The sequence below is a fragment of the Protopterus annectens genome, chromosome 1.part1 (assembly GCF_019279795.1).
Source record: "Protopterus annectens isolate FY-2018-M chromosome 1.part1, PAN1.0, whole genome shotgun sequence".
Classification (NCBI taxonomy): Eukaryota; Metazoa; Chordata; order Ceratodontiformes; family Protopteridae; genus Protopterus; species Protopterus annectens.
Window position 1 is genome coordinate 1,275,195,630 of NC_056726.1, and position 22,855 is coordinate 1,275,218,484.

The 22,855-nt window shown below is 41.0% G+C and overlaps 1 protein-coding gene across 1 annotated transcript in view; it reads right to left on the reverse strand.

The window, feature by feature from the left end:
- Positions 1–22,855, reverse strand: part of NAT14 (N-acetyltransferase 14 (putative)) — a 335,493-nt gene that overhangs the window by 260,340 nt on the left and 52,298 nt on the right. The window contains exon 2 of the mRNA XM_044081541.1: positions 18,290–18,418. Coding sequence (XP_043937476.1) covers positions 18,290–18,370 — 81 coding nt within the window. The 5' untranslated portion in view covers positions 18,371–18,418. The remainder of the gene's footprint in view (positions 1–18,289; positions 18,419–22,855) is intronic.

Below are 22,855 nucleotides of genomic sequence, written 5' to 3' on the forward strand. Positions count from 1 at the left end.
CTGTCTTCGCCACCTCTTGGTGCTGGAGTTTGCCATTGTCTGCCTCTATATGATCCTTGAGATTGTCCTCTGCCCCTTGTGCGCCTGTATCTGCCTCTTTGAGGCTTGTCCGTGGCTGGAAAGGACCAGTTTTTTGAAGGCCAATTTCTGCTAAAATGTGGTGGTTGTACCTGTAGAAAAGCTTTGACAGTTTGCATAGATTTAGCTTTTTCTTCCATTTTCCGTAGTATCTCCTCAGCATTAGTACCAAATAATACATCCTTTTGTAAAGGAGCATCTAGTAGTTTAGCTTTAACATGATCAGGCAAGGTTTGTTCCCTGAGCCAGGCATGTCTACGAATGACTGATCCTGTAACAGCAGCTCTACTTGAGGCCTCTAGAGCATCATAGCCACATTGTAAGGTGTGTTTACCCACTTGTTCTGCACTATGCATCATATCCTGCAACTCCTTCAAATCTGGTTGTGACATTTTATTCCTTAATTGTGATAACAGAAACTGCTGATATTTAAGCATATGGAACTGACAATTTAAGGCCCTCATGGCTAGGGTGGCTGAGGTATATACCTTTTGTCCCCACCTTTCTAAGGATCTAGACTCTCTTTCGGAAGGTAATGGATTCTTAGCAGTAGAGGCCTTCATTCCCTTGGGGCCTTGAGAAATGGTTTCAGGGTCAGCATTATGGCTTTTGTAAAGAAATTGGTGTGAGTTAGGAACTCTGTAGTACCTATCAGGCTTGACTGGGGCAGGAGGCAGGGAATCCGGATTAAGGCAAGCCTCCGAGTAAACATCATCAAGTATGTCCAAGACAGGAGGTATCGCCAGAGGTCTGTGCTGAGGTAGCAAAAGAAATTCCCTAAGTCTTTTCTTGGAATATGAAAAATCTTGGCCTTCCCAATGGAAGTGTTCCCTCAAGGTATGCAAGGTTTCCCCGAAAGAAAAATCCTCTGGGGGAGATACAGAAGGAATGGACTGCTCTGCATCAGAATCTTCAAAAGGGAAGTACGAGTGTTCCTCTTCATTAGAATGTTCTGAAATAATGGAGCCCTGGTCAGAAGAGGGAGAATCTTCCTCCACTCTGGGTCTCTTGTCCGGAGGGGGTTGGGAACCCCTGATAAGAGTAATTAAATCCTCAGCCATTTTGAGCATCTGCTTTTTAGGCATGGGACCTGGAGATGGGCCCTGTGCAACAGGCCTCTTGGGATGCATGGCTGATTTGGACTTAGTAAAGGCCTTTATGGAAAAGGACGATGAGGGTCTGAAGACACCATGGGTGGAAGTGGACCTGTCCACATTAAGAGGCTCAGCACTCGCAGTGGCTTCGGCTGTAGTCAGGGTATGGGCCGAGGTACCTGCGGTCTCGGTTACAGAAGACACCGCCAGAGAAGTGTCGTCGGTAGTCAGGGGCTGTGTAGGCGCCTCGCTGAGAACCGGACCACATGTAGCCGGTTTTGGCATGGTGTCGGTCTTTGTCCTTGCGTTTTTTGGACAAAACGGTAGTCGGAGTCTCCGACGACATTTTATAATCAAAAGCTTTACCAAAAAAGTGTTGGGCGAACTCCGCCCGACGCTTAATAATGCGTTTATTGAAAGTAGCACAAAAGCGACAGCCCGAGACGTCGTGGTCTGGGCCTAAACAAGGTATACAGAGGGAATGGAAATCCTTATGCGGTATTTGCTTCCCACAAGAAATACAATTGTTAACTTTGTCTGACATCGGTCTGAGGCAAGAAAAGTTTCCCCAACGGGGTACTTAGCTTTAAAGAAGACTTCGGTTTCCAAATTTTCGTAATTTCAAGAGCTGGCCGACCGGCCCTTGCGAACTGCTTCTGCTTCGGGCACCGCGCGACAAAAAAGACTGAAGAAAATGGCGTCGGCTGTGTCTTATATACCCCTGTCGCACTGACGTCAGGAAAAAAAGCGACAACAACCGACGCCGGACCTAGACTTTGGAAATCGGCCGACCGAGGACCCGCCTGACGGCAGGAGAACCCATCTGTTATGACTGCAGCTGTATGCACGATGAACATCTTGGTTTTTTCAACACAGACGATGTATAGTTTGTACCAGTATTTTCATTGTCAAAAAGACACTTCAACGTAACGTTCCTACCAAAGCACCTTAAGTCTGTCACTAACTCACTCAGGTCAGAACGTATTGAGGGTATGAAGCTCATGCCTCTTTGCAGAACACTCTTTTGTGTAGCTATCAGCTCATAATCGGATATATTAATTACCAACAAAATCGATTCATCTAAGCTCATTGAGATTCCTAAGTTACCTTCCTCTTTTTCCTCTCTCTGCTTTCTGACCTGGATGTCCCGACATTTTTCTGTGTTAATAAAAAAGGGAGTTGCTGTAACAAAGGTGCATGGACAGATCCCTTCTTTGGTATCACGCTCGGAACTATTTCACTTGAAGGCTGAATGCTTCCTGCCGATGCAGTGTCTACATTCACTGCATTATCATTTTCTGTTAGTGATGTAATGACCTCGAGCATACCAGAGTCATTGTTAACTATACTACCATTAGTCCTATTGTTAGGAGTATTGCGATAGGCTAATTCAGGATGTTGCCCATTAGTGTGTATATTACTATGTACTTCAGCATGTACATTCACACTAGAAACAGTCCTGCGTGTCACAGGTACATTTCCCATGTTGTCAGAGTGTTCTTGTCTATCTGGTGCTCTCTTATCCCTCGGCCACTCAAACAGGCGACCGTTAGTAAAATCAAAATAATCTCTCTTCAGTTTGTTAATTTTTATATTTTTCAATTTGTTCTCATAGGTTTCCAATTTATATTGCAGGGTTTCTAGCTTAAACAAGCAGCTATCGGGTAATCGCATAGATTCCACTTGCTTTTGCTTACATTCAATAAGAGCAGAAACCTCATCTTCATGTGGCTTAAAGTGTTCTATTAGCAGCTGCATGTAACGGAAGCTTGTCTCTATGTTAATCTCCTGCCATTTGGCCAGGAGATCGGGGTAGGTGCTCCCACAGCTGGGCATACACCTAATTCTCAATCCCCTCGGTATCACATTATGATGTAGACACGCTTCCATGTGAAATTGCTGCCATTGCAGCCTCTTGAGCTTACAGGCTGCATTCTCAACTTCTCTAAAGATGTTATCAAATTCTTCATTACAGTCTGTAATCAGTTCCTGATTCATACCAGTCTTTATACTGATATCAAATAAAGGATTGTGCATACCTGCATTACATGTAGTATTAGTTTTCCGACCATTTTCCATCACAAAATACAGTGTTGACACCAAAGCAGTAACAAATAACGACTGTGTGAGGTGTTAAGGTAAAAAAAACAAGCACAAACAACCAAACCAAAAACCACCTCCAGAGGAAGCCTTAATAGGCAAAAATAGTAAAATGAAAAAAAGGCTTCCACCACAACGAAAAGTTCACTGAGAAATTCTGTTAAAATGTAGGCTTTAATAAAACGAAGAAATAAAAAGCACATCTGATTGCTGTATGTGATTGGTTGAGTAATTAAGGATCTTTATTTAACAGCAGTAAGTCAGGTCTACACACTAGGATCTGAAGGTTTTTTAACTGAAAGCGCTTATCCTGTTTGACCTGCAACTTGAGCAGCACAATTTTTGCTTTTTATTTCTTCGTTTTGGTGTCAACAGTGTATTTTGTGATGGAAAATGGTCAGAAAAAGTACAGTTTTGTACCTACCATAAATGTAGATGTTCGAAGATCCACATTGCTGCAGTCCTTACACTTGGGTAGTCTGCTGTCCTCGGTCGGCCCGAATATCAAAGTATAAGGCTGACGTCGGTCAAGGCGCATTTGACTGACATCAGGACGTCAGGGTACAAATGCGCATGACCGACGTCATATCCTCAGTCTTTTCTTGCCCCAGATGTCAGAAGACCCTAAAAATAAAGGTCAAAACCAAAAGACAGCAAGACAAATAACCAAGCACCCTTGCCCTAATAATATGTACAAAATATACACTATATACACAATATTTACAACTCAACCCACACAACCACCTCTAACTACAGAGGGGAAGGAGGGAGGGTAAATTGGACTGCAGCAATGTGGATCTTCGAACATCTACATTTATGGTAGGTACAATACTGTACTATGTTCTTCATCTCACATTGCTGCAGTCCTTACACTTGGGTAGAATCCCAAAGCAGAGGTATGGGAGGATGGCCAAACTATAAGGAAGCCGGAGCTGCCAAAATGCCCTGCAAAACAGCAGTGGCAAAACCAGCCCTGGATTTAGAGTAAAGTGGCAGGTGATAATGCCTAGAGAAAGTATGCACTGAACTCCAAGTAGCTGCCTCCAAAATATCTTTGGTTGCCACCCCCCTCAAAAAAGCTGTCGAAGTGGCAGTAGCTCTAGTGGAATGAGGCCTAATCCCAGCTGGAATCTCCTTGCCATGATGGGAATAACAGAAAGCAATGCAAAACCCAATCCACTTAGAAATAGTTTGTTTTGACACAGGCTTGCCCTGAGAACTCAAAGCAAAAGAAACAAATAATTGCTGAGACTGCCTGAACCCTTTAGTTCTGTCCAAATAATATCGCAACTGCCTGTGTACATCTAAAGTGTGCAAAATCTTCTCCCCTTTATTTTGGGGATTTGCATAAAAAGTAGGCAAATGAATAGTTTGGTTTAAAGCCACACTAGAAACCACCTTAGGCATAAAGGAAGGATTAGTACGTAAAGATACCCTATCCTTATGGAAAATCAAGAAAGGCTCAACCGCCATAAGGGCCTGCAATTCAGACACCCTTCTTGCAGAGGTAATGGCCAACAAAAAAGCAGTCTTCCATGATAAATATTTCAACTCACAAGTAGCTGCAGGCTCAAAAGGTTGTAGAGTGAGTTTCTCCAACACAAAATTGAGATCCCAAGCAGGAGTAGGAGCTCTTCGTGGGGGTCTTATATTCTTTGCCCCTCTAAGAAATTGCTTGAACAAAGGATGAGAAAACAATGGTGGGTCACAATCATAGTGAGCCGAAATTGCTGCAGCATGAACCTTAATAGAAGAGAAAGACAAACCTTTGTCCAGTAACTCAGTAAGATATTGAAGAGCCACACTCAAATTAGGCTCAGAAACATCAAAATTTTTGCTGCACTCCAAAATAAAAATCTCTTCCATTTATCTGCGTACACTTTCCTTGTACTAGGCCTTCTAGCTTCCAAAATTACATTCAAAACTTGCTGAGGAAGTGGAGGCCCACTATGATTCAAAACAGAATATGCCAGGCTGTTAGGTGCAGAGAGTGAAGCTTGACATTGAGCAAATGGCTGTCCTCCTGTGATAACAGGTGTGGAATCGAAGGCAAAGGCCATGGAGGCTTCCGTACCAGACTTCTCAGTAATGGGTACCAGTGCTGTCGAGGCCAATCTGGAGCTATTAAAATCATCCTTGGCTTGTCCTGTCTGACCTTTAGAAGTACCTTTGGGAGGAGAGGCAGAGGTGGAAAGGCATACACATGAAGATTGCTCCAGTTGAAAGAAAGAGCATCCACTCTCCAAGCTGTGGGATGAAACCTTTTTGTGCATAACTTTGGCAGCTGATGGTTTAGTGGAGAAGCGAACAGATCTATGTCTGGAGTTCCCCATGACACTGTCAATTTCTGAAATACATGAGGATCCAATTTCCACTCGTGGGGATCCATAATTGCCTGCTCAACACATCTGCTAAGGAGTTCTGTGCTCCTGGCAGAAACCTTGCCTGAAGATTGAGCTGTAAACTGAGAGCAGTCTCCCACAAAATCACTGCTTGCCTGCATAGAGGATAAGAATGCGTTCCCCCTTGCTTGTTGATGTACCACATGACAGTTGTGTTGTCTGTTAGAATCAACACCTGCCCTGGAAGAAGTAAATCCTTGAAAGCTATTAATGCAAACTGGACTGCTAACATCTCCTTCAGGTTGATATGTAGATGTTGTAGTCTGGCAGGCCACTTGTCTTGTATCCACTTTCCATTTAGATGAGCTCCCCAAGCTTTGTCTGAGGCATCTGTCGTTAAAATCTGACTCGCCTCTGGCCGGGTCACAGAGAGTCCCTTGTTTAGGTGACATTCCTGAGCCCACCACAAAAATTCCTTTTGAATGCAAGGTATTATTTGAATGACAGTGTCCAGATCCTGGCAGTGCTGTGTCCATACATTTTTGAGATACCATTGCAGCTTCCTCATATGCAGTTTGGCATTGGGAAGCACCAGAATACAAGATGCCATGAACCCTAAGGCTTGAAGGACTGTCCTTGCAGTCAGCCCAGACTGAAGAGATAGTTGATGGAAGTAAAGGGAAAGACTCTTTTGTTTGTCCGGGGTTAAAAAGGCCATCTGGGATGCTGTATTCAGTCTCACACCCAGAAAGCACATGTCCTGAGAGGGTACTAGACTGGACTTTATTTCGTTCACAGAATACCCCAGGCATCTTAGCACTGCTATCACATATTCCAAATGATGAAGGAGCTCTTCCCTTCCTTGAGCCAGAATCAGGCAGTCGTCCAAATAAGGATAGATCTGTATTCCTTTGAGCCTGAAGAAAGCTATCACTGGAGCCAGAACTTTCGTTAACACTCTGGGCGCAGTAGATAAGCCAAAGGGCAATGCAGAGAACTGATAGTGAGAAGTCCCAGCTCGAAAACGCAGATACTTCCTGCAACTTAGTCTGATAGGAACATGAAGGTAAGCCTCCTTGAGATCCAAAGTTACCATCCAATGATCTTTGCCCAGCAGAGGTAAAAGCTGCTGTAACGTCAACATTTTGAACTTGGGAATGTCCAGATAAGTGTTGAGGATAGATAAGTCCAAAATTGGTCTCCACGTGTTCCCTTTCTTTGGTACTAGGAACAGGCGAGAATAAAATCCTAGGCCCACTTCTGGCATAGGGACCGGCTGTATGGCCCCTATTTGGTGTAACAGAGAAATTTGCTTGTGAGCCTGTATTCTTTGTTGAGGAGGAACGTCTGGCATGCCTTTGAAAGGAGGCAAAGTATGGAAATAAAACCTGTAACCGTGGTGTATGATATCCAATACCCATCTGTCTTGGGTAATTAAACTCCAATTTTCTTTGAAAAGTGCCAACCTTCCTCCCAAAGGTGCTGCCAGACGAGAAGGCTCTGGCAGCTGAAAAGGTAGGTCATTGGGTCTGTTTACGAAAGGACTGACCCCTGCCCTCACCCGAAGACTGTGCAGGAGAACTCCCTGTTCTAGGCCTGAAAGAGCCTTGAACTCTGCCCCTACCACGTCTAGATCTACCCCTAGACTGGGAATCATAAGAAGGATACGTCCACCCCTTAGTAGGCCAATTTCTACTAAACTTTGGAGGCTGGACCTGCAAAAAATCTTTCTGCATAGACTTAGCCTTGTCTTCCATTTTCTTTAAAACTGCCTCAACAGGAGAACCAAACAACACGTCAGATTGTAAAGGAGCATCTAAAATCCTTGTTTTAACATGGTCAGATAAATTTTGATCCCTCAGCCAGGCGTGCCTGCGAAGAACTGACCCAGTGGCAGCCACCCTAGACGAGGCCTGTACAGCATCAAAACCACATTGCAAAGAATGCTTACCCACCTGTTCAGAAACATGTACTAAATCTTGCAACTCTTTACAATCAATACCTTCTGCCAGAGCATCAACCTTAGACTTCAATTGTGAAAGGAGATAGTTTTGGTATTTCAACATGTGAAACTGGCAATTCAAAGCCCTCATAGCAAGAGTGGAAGAAGTATAAACTTTCTTTCCCCATCTATCCAAGGCCCTGGCCTCTTTGTCTGCAGGAACCGGATTCTTTACAACAGAAGCCTTAACACCTTTAGGCCCCTGGCTAACAGTTTCTGGGTCTGCCCTAGGACACTTAAAAAGATACTTATGAGCTTCAGGCACCCTGTAATATCTATCCGGTTTAACAGGAGCAGGAGGCAAAGAATCAGGATTAAGAGAAGCCTCTGTAAAAACATCTTCCACTACATCCAAAACAGGAGGTATAGCCAAAGGCCTATACTGGGGTAAAAACAAAAATTCCCTAAGCCTTTTCCTGGAATCAGAAAAGTCCTGACCTTCCCACTTAAAATGCTCCCTCATGGAATGAAGAGTTTCTGAAAAAGAAAAATCCTCAGGAGGAGAAGCAGGAGTAGAATCATCCACATCAGAATCAGAATAAGGAGAGTACTCCTGCAAGTCTTCAGCCGAAGACTCTGAAACATCTGAAGCCTGCTCAAAACTCCCTAGCTCAGGCTCCACCCTAGGTCTCTTATCAGGAGGGCATAGAACCCCTAATCAAAGTAATCAAATCTTCTGCCATTTTAAGCATATGCTTCTTGGGCACAGTTCCTGAAGAACTAGGGGTAACACCAACTGAAGCTAAACCTGGCCTGCCCCTGGGAGAAGCCTTGGAAACAGAAGGAGAGGGCCTAACCACCCTAGGCAGGAGGGAGTATAGTAACCTGAGAAGCCCCATCAGCCTGGCCTGCCTCCTGAGAGGCCACATCCTGCAATAACAAAGTCTCTCCCTGGGATCCCAAAGAAACCTCCGGTGAAACCACCGGCTCCACCGACCCCTCTAAAGAACCGGCGTCCGGTACTGACGGTTCCTCTAGCCTAGGTTTAACAGCTTTGTCCTTGCGCTTCTTCGAAGAAGCGGGCCGGAGCATCCGACGGCATTTTATAATTGCACCGCTTCCCGAAGACTAACCTGGCACAATCTAATCTTCTCTTAATAGTGCGCTTATTGAATCTAGCACAAGAGCGACACCCAACAACGTCGTGCTCCGGCCCTAAACAAGGAATACACAAAGTATGGTAGTCTCTATGCGGTATCTGTTTCCCACAAGAAATACAATTATTCACTTTTTCTGACATCCGGTAAACCACTGAGGCAAGAAAAAACCAAAATATTCCCCAACGGGGTACTTAGCCAACTTTGATTCGGTCTGAAACTCCGAAATCGAACAATTTCAGAACGCCAACCGGCACTTGCAACGCTGCTTCTGCATTGGACCATGCGGCAAAAAAGACTGAGGATATGACGTCGGTCATGCGCATTTGTACCCTGACGTCCTGATGTCAGTCAAATGCGCCTTGACCAACGTCAGCCTTATACTTTGATATTCGGGCCGACCGAGGACAGCGGACTACCCAAGTGTAAGGACTGCAGCAATGTGAGATGAAGAACATCTAATACTACATGTAATGCAGGTATGCACAATCCTTTATTTGATATCAGTATAAAGACTGGTGTGAATCAGGAACTGATTACAGACTGTAATGAAGAATTTGATAACATCTTTAGAGAAGTTGAGAATGAAGCCTATAAGCTCAAGAGGCTGCAATGGCAGCGATTTCACATGGAAGCATGTCTACATATTAATGTGATACCGAGGGGATTGAGAATTAGGTGTATGCCCAGCTATGGGAACACCTACCCTGATCTCCTGGCCAAATGGCAGGAGATTAACATAGAGACAAGCTTCCGTTACATGCAGCTGCTAATGGACTACTTTAAGCCACATGAAGATGAGGTTTCTGCTCTTATTGAATGTAAGCAAATGCAAATGTAAACTACGCGATTACCCGATAGCTGCGTGTTTAAACTAGAAACCCTGCAATATAAATTGGAAACCTATGAGAACAAATTGAAAAATATAAAAATTAACAAACTGAAGAGAGATTATTTTGATTTTACTAATGGTCGCCTGTTTGAGTGGCCGAGGGATAAGAGTGCCAGACTGATGTCCTCAGTACAGAATGTCCTGTATGACAAATTACTGTTAAGCCATAGTGACACAGACCACAACATCGAGAAGTATCAAGTAGACAGACTGATGTCCTCAGTACAGAATGTCCTGTACGACAAATTAATGTTAAGCCATAGTGACACAGACCACAACATCGAGAAGTATCAAGTAGACAGACTGATGTCCTCAGTACAGAATGTCCTGCATGACAAATTAATGTTAAGCCATAGTGACACAGACCACAACATCGAGAAGTATCAAGCAGACAGACTGATGTCCTCAGTACAGAATGTCCTGTATGACAAATTAATGACGAGAGCAATTGATAAAAATCTATATGACTTTCTTGAAATGGTATATCCAACTATACCTGTTATCAAAGGGTTGCCTAAGATTCATAAGAACAGTGTTGACACCCCCTCTGCGACCGACAGTTTCGGGGAGAGGATGGGTCACTGAGCCCATTTCAATCTATGTGGAAACTGAACTCAAGAAGTTATTGCCTTTCGCACATACTGTATTGAGGGACACTGGTCAGCTGCTGGAGAGACTGTAAGAAAGAATGGAGCAAGAAAGCTCCATAGACAACCTCATTTTGGTGACGATGGATGTCAATTTATTCACTTGCATACCCAACGATCTAGGAATAGAAGTAAAGGACTTTACCTCTCATTTTGAAGCAAACATGGATGTGAATCTATTATGCAGCTTCCTGGAATTGGTCCTGGAGAGCAATGTGTTCCTCTATGGTGGGAGCTACTATTGGCAGAAATGGGGGGTAGCCATGGGCACCCCCTGTGCAAACAGCTATGCCAATATAGTCCTAGCTGAATGAGAAAGGCAATGGGAAATGGATACGAAAAATGAATGGAAGGAATGCATCATCTTTTACAAAAGGTTTGTGGATGATGTTACATTCCTATGGAAGGGCAGTATGCAACGCCTAAATGATTTTGTCAACTATTTAACAAGTACAACTAGCTTTCTAAGATTTGAAGTGAAAACGTCAGCAAATGAGATTGAGTTCTTAGACGTGATAATTTCAATGAATAATAGCAAAGGAATTGGCACCACTATATTCAGGAAACCAAATTGGAGGAACCATATGCTATACTACAATAGCATGCACCCGAGACAGAATATTGCTGAAAATCAAGTGACCAGGATATCCAAGCCCTGTACAAACTCTTACAGAATTTTGCTTCAAGAGGCTATAATGAAAAACAATTAGTCATGAGTAAAGGCAAAGCAATGTCCATTCGATACAACAAAGGGCAACAGTACTACTCGAAACGGAAGCAGAGTGATGTGAAGAAAGGTGGGAACAGCAGCAGTCTCAGATGCATGATGACCTACAGCACTGACTCCTTTGATGTCTGTGAAACCATCAAGAAATTTTGGCCAGTCTTAACTGCTGACAGTAAAATTAAGAGAATAGTAGGGGAAACACCTAAGTTTGATTATAAAAATAAGAAAAACTTAAAGGATTTATTGTGCAACTATGATGGAATACCTAACAAGCAGAGTACAGAAGGAGGAAATAGGTTAGGAACTTGGAAATGTGGCTTTTGCAAAAGCTTGCAGCCACATTAAATGTTCCAACAGTTTTGTTCATCTGGTAACTAACAAATGCTATAAGTTCTCTGGTTTTGCTAACTGCAACACCAAGAATGTTACATACGTTGGCACTTGTAATTTGTGCCAAGCCTATTATGTGGGAAAGACCAATAGAAAGTTTAAGGAACGGATACTTCACCACCTGTTAGACATCAAGAATAAAGTGGTAACCAATGCCCTATATGGACATGTGTATGAAAATCCAGGGCATTCATTTAGCTTTATGGTTATCGCAAATGTGACTACTAACCTTCGTGGAGGAGACATTGTCAACAAAACTGAAAAGGAAGAAAGCTAATAGATCATTAACCTCAGAGCTAATTTATTTCCAGGGCTCAACAGAGTAGTTCCTATTAAACCTATTTTGAAAGAGAGAAGCCTAATTAAGAAATGAAATGGAGGCTTAAGGAAGGAGTGCATCTGATTGCTGTATGTGATTGGTTGAGCAATTAAGGATCTTTATTTAACAGCAGTAAGTCAGGTCTACACACTAGGATCTGAAGGTTTTTTAACTGAAAGTGCTTATCCTGTTTGACCTGCAACTTGAACAGCACAACTTGTGCTTTTTATTTCTTCGTTTTATTAAAGCCTACATTTTAACAGAATTTCTCAGTGAACTTTTCGTTGTGGTGGAAGCCTTTTTTTCATTTTATTACTTAATTAGAACATCTGCATGCAAACTGCCCCCCCCCCCTTCCAGTGTAATAACACAAGAACCTTAGATCTTTTACTTTACAGACAGTTGATCATGCTGCTCTGAATGGAAATACCTGTAAACTGTGTTCTCTATTATCTGTTAACTGTGTTTTATGATGTACATTTTATGCATTTGCATTACCTTACTGTATGAATTTTTACATGTATTTTACCTTTAACGTTATGTAACCATTATTGTATTGCTTATGGAGCTTTTCTCCCCGGGCCTCCACTGAAAATGGGCACTTTCTGGCTCAGTGGACTTCCCCGGTAATCAAACTGAAAATAAATAAATAAATAAATAAATAAATAAATAAAACCTTCTAGATCTTTATCAGTTTTTTCCCTCCTAGCTTCCAAACTTCCAGAGGAATACCACCTATTCTTGGGGACTTTCTTGTGGATTAGTTATACATCACCATTTTTATCTCATCTCCTTCTATCCTGTTAGTAATTGAGCCACATCTACTTCTAACCTTGGCATATTTAATTCTTCCATAAACATTTCCATTTGTACCTTGACTTCCACATTTCTCTGCTTTATACAGACTTACAGAACATTTCTGAAATATTTCTAATACCTCTACAGTATTTCTCTGTCATCTTCCTTGTTATAGGCTCCCTAAGCTTGGTGATAACCCCTTCTACTTTCTGTTGCCTGAGTCGTCGTGCTAAAACCTTTTGTACTCTGCAGTTATTATCAAAACATAGCTGCTTAACAGCAAATCTTCCCGAAATCATGCATATTATAAAGGTAATCCCTTATTTTCTGTTTAGCATTCTGCAATTGCTCCTCTTCTTGCTCTGTGAAATTCCCCTTATTCTGCAATACTTTAACATTTGTCAGTCCCTCTAAATAATTATTGTTACTTCTTAACCATCTCTGTCTCTCTTCCCTTTATTTTCACCCTATTTTTAAACTCCCACTTTAATTTTATCCCACTCCTTAGCTATATTTTCAGAAAAAAATTCTATCTTCTCTAATAACTCCCCCCGCATTTTATTTTAGTAATTATTGGCACATGATCTGAAATAGTTATTGAATGCGTATCAAAACGTTCAATTACAGCACATGTTCCTGTGAAATGTTAATTCTGTATAGCCCAGCCCAGTTTTTGTATCTTGGGGAATAATAAGTAAATTCACATCTTCCATACCAAATATCTTCATAAATTTCTTCAAAAATATACCATCCTTTGTTTTCCTTTCTGGGCCCCCCAGACACCCCCCCCCCGACACATCTTCACTGCTGCAATCAAATTCCATTTCCACCTAGAAGTAATATTCCCTGCTGAAAGCAGATTACTTCTACCAGAATTTTCTTTGACGCCATTAAAGCAGTTTTAAGTGGAACATAAATACATACCAGTAGCCCCTTAGTACTACAGATCTACCATTATTATCTTTTTTATCTTCTACCTCTATTGGAACTCCTCTTGCGATTAATATATGCAATCTTCTTTTCTTTTGTCCAAGTTATTCCGCTGAATAACCATCCTGAAAAGCTTTTATCAAATTCACGTTTTTCTCCTTTAACATAGCTATTTGCACACTACATTTTTAATATAGTTCATTGAAGCCAGTGTTGAAATCCCACCCCTTATGTTATTAAAATACACTTTTGGGGGCTTGGCCCATAGTGAACACTTGATTGGCTGATTCATTCATGAGTCAGCTGACTGCATGTGTTTCAATGATTGGACCGTCTTAGATTTTTAAACGTTCTTCCTTTAGTGGTTTGTATACGATCTGAAGAAACAGACTGAGTATTTGTGAAAGAGCTTACCTTTTATTTTACATTTTCTGTTTTGTTAAATAGTTAATTTTCAGCCGTCTTGATCGGAGTTTTACTTACTTTCTCCCAACAAAAAGTGAACTATAAAACAGGAGGATATTCTGCATCTTGTTTTTCTGGCAATAAAAAACAGAGAGAGACTGTGCCAGTGAAACCTTTTCCAATGCTTCAATGGAAGATGCTTAAGAGATGGAAAAACACAAGAGATGATTAGAAGAACTGAGGGTGTGCTGGAAATGAAGCAGAGACTGGATTTGGGAGACAAAAAATAAAAGAAATAAAACCAGTAACTCAGAAATTGACAAATAAATATGGGATTACAAAGCATTAATTATATTTGTGAAACATGACAGAACAAGAAAACCGGGAGATAACTAGATTTTTGACTTTGTTTAAACTTATAGGGATCTCTAAAACATATGCCCTACTTCATGTCATTAATGTTTGGAAGAAAACTTAAGAAAGGGGAAGAGGAGGGAGAGCGTTAACTGCATGTAAAACAAAAATTTGTACTTAGTAGTATTTTTATAATGTATGATCTAATCTGCATGCTATAAAGTAATGTTTTCTCAGTTATTTTCAAGTGTAGTGGGGATACTAAAATAAACAGGTGCCTATGTTTTTCCCTTATTTTCTATTTCTCCTTGTTCAGTTTTTAGAAGTGTAGAAGAAAACTCTGAGCAAAAGAGCATGATACAAGAAAAACTGATGTCCTTTTTCTCATTCTTATACAGGGGAATGACTGTATTAAGGCCCTTGGCATGATCCAGTAAAAGGTAATCTAGTAACAAGTTTTAAGAGAATGCAAATCAATAAAAATGAACACTGAATATAAAAGTTTTCCTCTAGCAAATAAATGCTTGTGAAAATAATTTTGTATCTGGTTCTCACATCTCCATGGAGACAATCTGATAAAGAGCACATCAAAATGGAATACTTCTTTCTTTCAATGACTTTCTTTCAATAGCTAGAAGATAATGTTTTCTGAAACATTTAAGTGTTTTCCCAATTTGGGAGAACAATAAAGATAAGACAAAACCACACAGGCTGTACCATGCATCTTAGCATGGATAACCTTCCTTTAGGTTAACTCAGGTCTGCGAGTGTGGCTGAAGGTTTGGGACAACTGTTCTTATTAGCAGGGTAAAGTTTCAATATTGGAAAATGTACATAGTTTTGTAGGGTAGTATTATGTTAATAGGTTTTAGTTGTGTAGGCTTTGTAAGTTGTGATCAACCTGCTAAGCATTAGTGTATGAATGTAACACAAAAGCTGGAACTAGATATTTAACAAAAAAGGTGGGAATAATAACGTTTTAACATAGTGACACCTTTTGTATTATCTTTAAATGTTTATGGTGTCACATATATATATATGCAAAAATGGGGAAGGAGTGAATTATACTAAAAATGCCCTTTCAACTAACAACTCCTGCTGTGGAATACCAGTCCAGTTGCTTATTTGTGTTTTCATAAAATTAACACAGTCCATTTTCTTCCAGCTTCTCTGGTACAACAGAAAATCTCAGGTTTTCCCTACAAGCTCTGTCCTCTAATTCTACTATTTGTTGAAACATCTCTTCTTGAGCAATCTCATATTCAGCCAGCCTTTTCTGCATTTCGACCTCTGATTTTTGCAGTTTTATCACCTCATTTGAGTATCTATTTAAAACTACTTCTATTTTTCCAGCCTTTTGATATCTGAGTTGATGTATTCCATCAGTGTTGCATTTATTTTATCACAAATGAGTAAATTTGACTTATTTTTTTCCTCTAGTTTACTGGAAGGCATGTCTTGCACTAAAGCTGGAGCTTGCACTGCTTCTTGCTGAGCAGCTGCAGAATTCTTCCCAGTCAGTGTTTTTGCTCACCTGTTGTTACTGATTTTTTTTTCAGGTTCTCTGAATTTCTATTTTGCTGCCATCCAAGTGGTGCACGAACTAACCAGTTACTGAAATTTATGAGTTTACTGGCTCTCTCTTCAGAGTTTCTGTTTTCACACTGGGACAGCTGAAATTTAGTTGTTACTCACTGTGCATCTATCTTGGTAGTCCTCGGATCTAATCTATTTTTAAGTTCAAATGGTATTTCCCTTGGGGAAACATTTCACTTGCATAGCAATAGAATTTATTTTACACCACATGCTACTGACTATTGTCATAAACTTTAACTAAATCAGTACAGTAAAAGGATATCAGTGGTATGGCTCTACACAGAATTCAACATACCCTTTTCACTGTGTGACAGCTGCTATACACTTGCAATTATTGCTCTCACACTGTTAATTCATTTGACATTTCTAGCTTCTCAGATAAGTTAATCAGCCTAGAACACTAGGAGAATTTACTTTAAGTGTTACTGTCTGAAACACAATATCAGACTTCTTATTTTCATTTTTCACAAGCTGGTAGTTTCTGACCCAACAGCTTTAACTACATGGCCTCAGTATGTTAGCAGCATGCTGACAGTAATTTTTAGGGAACCTTTCCACCCCAGTGCTTCAAAAATACCTTCAGAGACATTATATTCTGCGCCTGTGTCTAGTTGCTATTCAACATTTTGCTTAGTAATTCTCAGCATGTTTTGCCAGTTCCTGAACATCTTTCTTATTACTACTACTATTTTAACTTTCACATGTAATGCTTGTTCCCTGAAGACATACATAAATGTGGCGATACTGTACCTTTTCTCAACTACTATTTTAACTTTCACATGTAATGCTTGTTCCCTGAAGACGTACATAAATGTGGCAATACTGTACCTTTTCTCAACTACTACTTTTCTATTGATGTACAAACTGAATTTCAGTTTCCTGCTCGATCATTTTAAAATAAGATCATTTCTGTCAGATGGAGATGGCCGATCTTCCAAATGCAAATTATACTTCTGCAATTATAAGCACATAAACTCAAAAAAAGAATATTTTCTTAGTGTCTGTAAATATACATATCCAATGTGACACCATGTAACATATAAATGTAAAAAGTTCAATACATCCTGTTTCCCCTGCGAGTAGTTATTTCTTCTGCCACTTTCACCCAAGAATTTCCTGTATGTATAGTTTTAAAAAATGCCCACGGCATTAAACATTTTGCTCGTTATTTCCTGATTTGCAGAAAGGTGCTTGCTAGTGACAGCTGGACCAACTGTTGGTCTCAAAAGATGTGTGATCTTGCACAGCAAGTGTTACATTATGGCATGTATTTGAATGGATAATGGATAAATCTGAATGAAGAGTTGTCTATGTTTTCTACTGATTTATGACTAGTGAAGAAAAATTAAACCAAGGACCATCAAGGGCAGTCCTTTCTTACACCAAGGACCATCAAGGGCAAGCCTTTCATACACCAACTGTCAAAAAAGAATGCATATGTTACTTATCTCCTTGGCTAATTTCAGTTTGGTCATCTAGATACGTCTATATCATAACATCACAAACTGAAAATATCGAACGCTCACAAGAGCGAAAATGCCGAAACTCGAATTTGGTATTGTGGGGGGCTGCACCCCCCCACAGCCCCCGCTAAATATATATTCCAACTCCGAGATCACACTACAGTGAGGAAAGGGCAAATATCCCAATCTTCACTGTACTGCAATCTCAAACACCGACATTCGCCATTTCGGCACTTTCTCTGTTTTGCCGTTCGACATTTTCACTTTGCGATAATAAGATATAGATCCATCTAGATATGCAGTTTTCCTAATTTCTATATTTAAAACAAAAGTAGACACCTTCTGGATCACTAAAACAAACATATGCAGATGGTTCAGACTTCACTGCGTATTATTTCCCCAATACCTATTTCAGAAATAACTATGCCAGCCTAAATGCTTTGCTCTTGATCAGTTCAAATTTTTATGTTTTTTGTTATATACATAAACATCTTTTCCCTACCTGAACTAATAATGCAGTCACTGAAATATATTTGCTCATGTAAAACAGATGTCGCAAGTGATTACAACACAAGATATATGCAGCACTGATCAGCTAGGAAATGTATGTCAAACTCTACACAGCATTAAGAAAAAAGCAACCAATGCATGGAATGTAAACTGAACTGTACATACTGTTAACATGTTTCAATGCTGTGTGAGTGATACAAGCAGTTATTTAAACAAATGCATCCAGTTCTCTAAAGGGTATATTCTTCCGATGTTAACATAATTGGTCTGTACATATCCCTAAGCAAAATGGAGTATAATAATTTATTCTCAGTTTTGCTCAGATCTTCAATGAACTACAGAAATGTCTGCCCTACCAGATTATTAACTGCTTGTTCTTTCAAGCAAACTCTTAAAAAAGCCATTCCGTAACATCAGAACTCTCCAAAATTAAATTCATAATCCAGCCACTTACTTGTTCTTCCCCACAACCATTAGCTGAAATGTTCACTACTTACATAAGACAACCCCTTAGAAAAGCTACTGCTTCACATCACATTACTTACCTTTAACATCTCAAGCACCATCTCAGATTCATCCTCGTTCATTTCACGAATGGACAGCTTGGAGTGGTCCAGAGAAGGCATGGCAAAATCTTACGGAAGACTTCTGCCTATTAGCTTTTTGATGAAGACCTGAAATTGCACAACGTTGCAAGACTTAGTCCAGAGACAGAAACAGTAACAAACAAATGTGACACTCAGAGTTTGTGTCTCATCATAATTAGAAAACAAGTAAAAACAGCACTCCACAATAAATTATCATTGAAAATGTCAGACATACTTAGATATTTTTTTTTTTTGTCAGGTCTCTCAGTAAACTATGACAAGCAACAGGACAGAAACAATGAACAATACACATAAAGAGGTTCAGACAACTCATTCATAGGCAATTCAGTTGAACCCTTTCATGAAATGCCTTTTGGCAGAATGTGGCTGCTGGACTAATTGTGCAAATGAGCACCTTTAGGCTTAAAGACAGTGTTAGTATTCAGCTTCTGATTATCATCAGGATTACGTACTGTGTCTGTATGGAAGATATGGGAGATTTACCTGTCTTGATAAATACTGTGGATAATTTCATGCATGATACGGTGTGCAGTTTTAACAAGAGTGTCTTCCAACAAAATGGTTTATAACTTTTTACATTTGACTATCTGGATTAATTTAATTTTTCAGTAAGACTGATCTTAAAATGATACCCGTGACCAAGACTGAAATAATCAGTTCTGCAGGATCCATACATCTGTAACTGGAGGCTTTAATATGCAGATACTTGACATTTAGGGAGAAAGTACAGTTGTCTTTGGAACTTGACCAAAATTGTAGATGTATATTCACTGCAATTCCCACCCATGGGAGCTAAACAGATAGCATGAATTCCAGAATGTTGTCTCTTGGCTGTGTCAGACTGCATCCCACTTGAACTCCGCTTGATTCAAGGAAATGTATATGTCACCCCTCTGGGCAAGGCAGTAAGGTTGGTACACAAGAGTGTTTCTGTCCTTACAGAAGATCAAGAATGGTTCTTTATATATTATGATGTGCAACTCAGGGATTCTTCTAGCATATGTCATAACCACCAAAAACAGAGTCTTTCAGGAGAGGTACATTACTGCAATGGAGATGGAAGAAGATTCAAACAGTGGCAGGGTTAGTCTCACAAATACATAGTTAATGTGCCATGGTAGAGGAATTCCTTTTTTGGGGGTCTGAGATGAAGTACCTCCTTTAGGAATTGCTTGACTACTATGAGTAAAAAGGAGGCTCTGAACACAGGAAAGATGGCTGAAACATATACCTTCAAAGAGGCACAAGGTTTGACAAAGAGTTGAATGAGACACGTTAGCTGAATTAGGATACTAGTTTCTTGCAAGGCAAAAGATGGACAACCTCTTCCACTTCCTTGTGTTGGATTTCCTAGCTTCACTCAGTATCAGCATTGTGTCCGTTAAAAGCATTTGTCTGAATGGGATGACTGCTAGATCATTCATGCTGTTATTAAGTTACTGAGACTGAGGTGTAGTAAAGAGCCCTTTCTTCTTTGTCAAGAGGTACTCTCACGGAGGTAAAAGTACTGGTTGCAACCTTGCTAGACTTAGATGGAGAAAGAAACATGTTCAATGGGCCTAAGGGACTCTGGAATCTCCTCCTTGAGCTTCAGCAACATCCCAAGAATCGAAGTACTGGAGGTAAAGTGCAGAGAAATCAGACCTACCTATGGACAGGATAAAAAGTACAGTTGTGTACACTTACCATAAATGTAGATGCTCGAGTGTATTCACTGTTGCAGTCATCACACTTGGGTTATCTGCCTGCAGGTAGCCCTCAGTCGGCCCGAATACCAGAGACTTAGTATTTCTGCGTCGGTTGCTGTCACTCCAGAACTGGTGTCAGGGGTATATAAACAGGCAGCCGAAGCCAGTACATCAGTTTTTTTTTGCCCCAAATGTCAGGAGCCCCCCAAAAAGGAGCTAAGTTATGGTGGAGGAAAACACCACCAGTAAAAAGTAAATAACAATACCAATACCCCTGAAAATGGGGGGGTAAAGGCCTAGATAGATTAAGGAGAGAGAGAGAGAGAGAGACCAGGGGGGTTGGAGGGAGGGAAACCAGGACTGCAACAGTGAATACACTCGAACATCTACATTTATGTAAGTGTACACAACTGCACTATGTTCTTCATGTTTCACTGTTGCAGTCATCACACTTGGGTGGAGGCAGTTAGGAAGAGTTAGGGCTGGCTAGGATGCCCTGCAGGACTGCTGTTGCAAAGCCTGCCATGGATTTGGAGAAGATAGGCAAATGGTAGTGCTTGATGAAAGTGTGTACTGAACTCCAGGTAGGAGCTTCCAGGATGTCTCTGGTAGGGTCTCCCCTGAGAAATGCAATGGAGGCAGATGTTGCCCTAGTGGAGTGTGTTCTGACCCCCTGCGGGGTTGGTTTCCCATGGTGCTTGTAGCAGAAATGGATGTAATGTGCTATCCATTTAGATATAGTTTGCTTAGAAATGGCCTTGCCCTCTGCCCTAGTTGCAAAGCTGACTAACAGCTGGTCTGATTTTCTGAAGGCCTTAGCCCTATCCAGGTAAAATCTGAGCTGTCTGTGCACATCCAAGGAGTGCAAAATCCTTTCCCCTTTATTTTGAGGATTAGGGAAAAAGGTTGGAAAATGTATGGATTGATTGAGAGCCACACTGGACACCACTTTAAGCATAAAGGAAGGGTTTGTCCTGAGAGAGACCCTGTCAGCATAGAAAATAATGAAGGGTTCCACAGTCATAAGTGCTTGCAGTTCAGACACTCTTCTAGCTGAAGTGATGGCTAGAAGCAATGCTGTTTTCCAAGAGAGGAATTTTAAGTCCGCTGATGCTGCAGGCTCAAACGGTGGAAGTGTGAGCTTTTCCAGTACAAAGTTAAGGTGTCAAGCAAGGGTGGGTGCTCTCCTTGGTTGCCTTAAGTTGTTTGCCCCTCTCAAGAACTGTTTGATAAGAGGGTGAGAGAAGAGAGGTGACTAAGTGTTGTAATGACCCGAAATGGCTGAGGCATGAATCTTAATGGAAGAGAAAGACAGGCCTTTGTGTAGTAGATCTGCTAAGTAATCCAAAATTAAAGGCAGGGAGGGCAGAGTTGTGTCCTCTCCTTTAGCCAGGCTCCATGAGCAGTATCTTTTCCACTTATCCGCACAGGATTTCCTTGTACTGGGTCTTCTGGCTTCAAGAATGACGTCCAGCACCTGTTTGCTCAGAGCTGCTGGGATAGGATTCAAGGGATAAGCCAGGCTGTAAGCTTTAGGGTTTGCAGATGTGGATATAAAATCTGCCCCTCCTGCTGAGAGAGCAGGGTAGGGTTCGGATGTAGGTGCCATGGTGGCACCAAAGTCACCCTGCACAGGAGTGGGTACCAGTGCTGGTTTGGCCAGTCCGGGGCAATCACTTGTCCTCGGTCTGTCCTGTCTGACTTGAGTAATAGTCTTGAGAGAAGGGGCAGGGCTGGAAATGCATAAACTGAGAGAATTTACCCACTGAAAGGATAGGGCATTCACTTTCCAGGCCCTGCTGTGAGGGTTCCTGGTGCAGAATCTGCTGATCTGGTGGTTGTAGGGGGAGGCAAAAAGGTCCACCTCTGGGGTGAATCAGAAGGCTGAAGGTGCTGGGCTCTAACTGCCACTCGTGTGGGTCTAGTAGATTTCTGCTTAAGTTGTCTGCCAGTGAATTTTGTTTGCTTGGCAGGAATTGGGCTTGCAGATGGACTTGCATGTCCAATGCTGTGTTCCACACAGCTATGGCTAGCCTGAAGAGTGGGCAAGAATGTGTTCCCCCCTGCTTGTTGATGTACCACATAACTTTGGTGTTGTCTGTTTTTATTACTTGTGAGAAGAGATGACATGCTTAAACTTCAGTCGGAAATAAGCATACTCAAGGGTGAAGTTACTAGGCTTATTGAATTGTTCAAGCAAAATAGTATGGGATGCACAGAAGCATCAGTTCACCGTATGTTAGTTCGAAATGGAAGTGATGCCTCAGAGGAAATACCCAACGGTCAAGGCACTGCCGTTAATGAGGACGCTCGTGAAAATACTTCGGCCTCTTATAGGATTGTCAGCAACAAGGACAACAGCAAGGGCTCGGAGAGAGAAATAATCTTAGATTTCTCTTTACATGATAATTTGGAGGAGGAGAATCTACACAATGGAGCGAGACCTAAGAAAACGGGAAACATGTGTACATATTCAACAGATGTTAACGGCAAAGGTATTGTGAACAATATTTCTAACAACACTACAGCAGTAAAAGACTATCATACTAGTGGCTATAATTTGAACTTTAATGATGTACTAAACTTGGAATACGACTTTGACTCATGTAAGGGTCAAGGTATTACAAAGAAGGACTTTGTTCATTCAAGCAGTGACACTGAAAAGAGAACATTAAGAGACATGATATATTCGTTGGGTAAAAAGCTTGATACCGTTAAAGGCATTCAAATCGATAATGCCTATTTAAGAAAATGTACTGATTTAAATATTTCCAGTAGGATTACTTTTTTTTAAAATACCCATGGGCATTACACG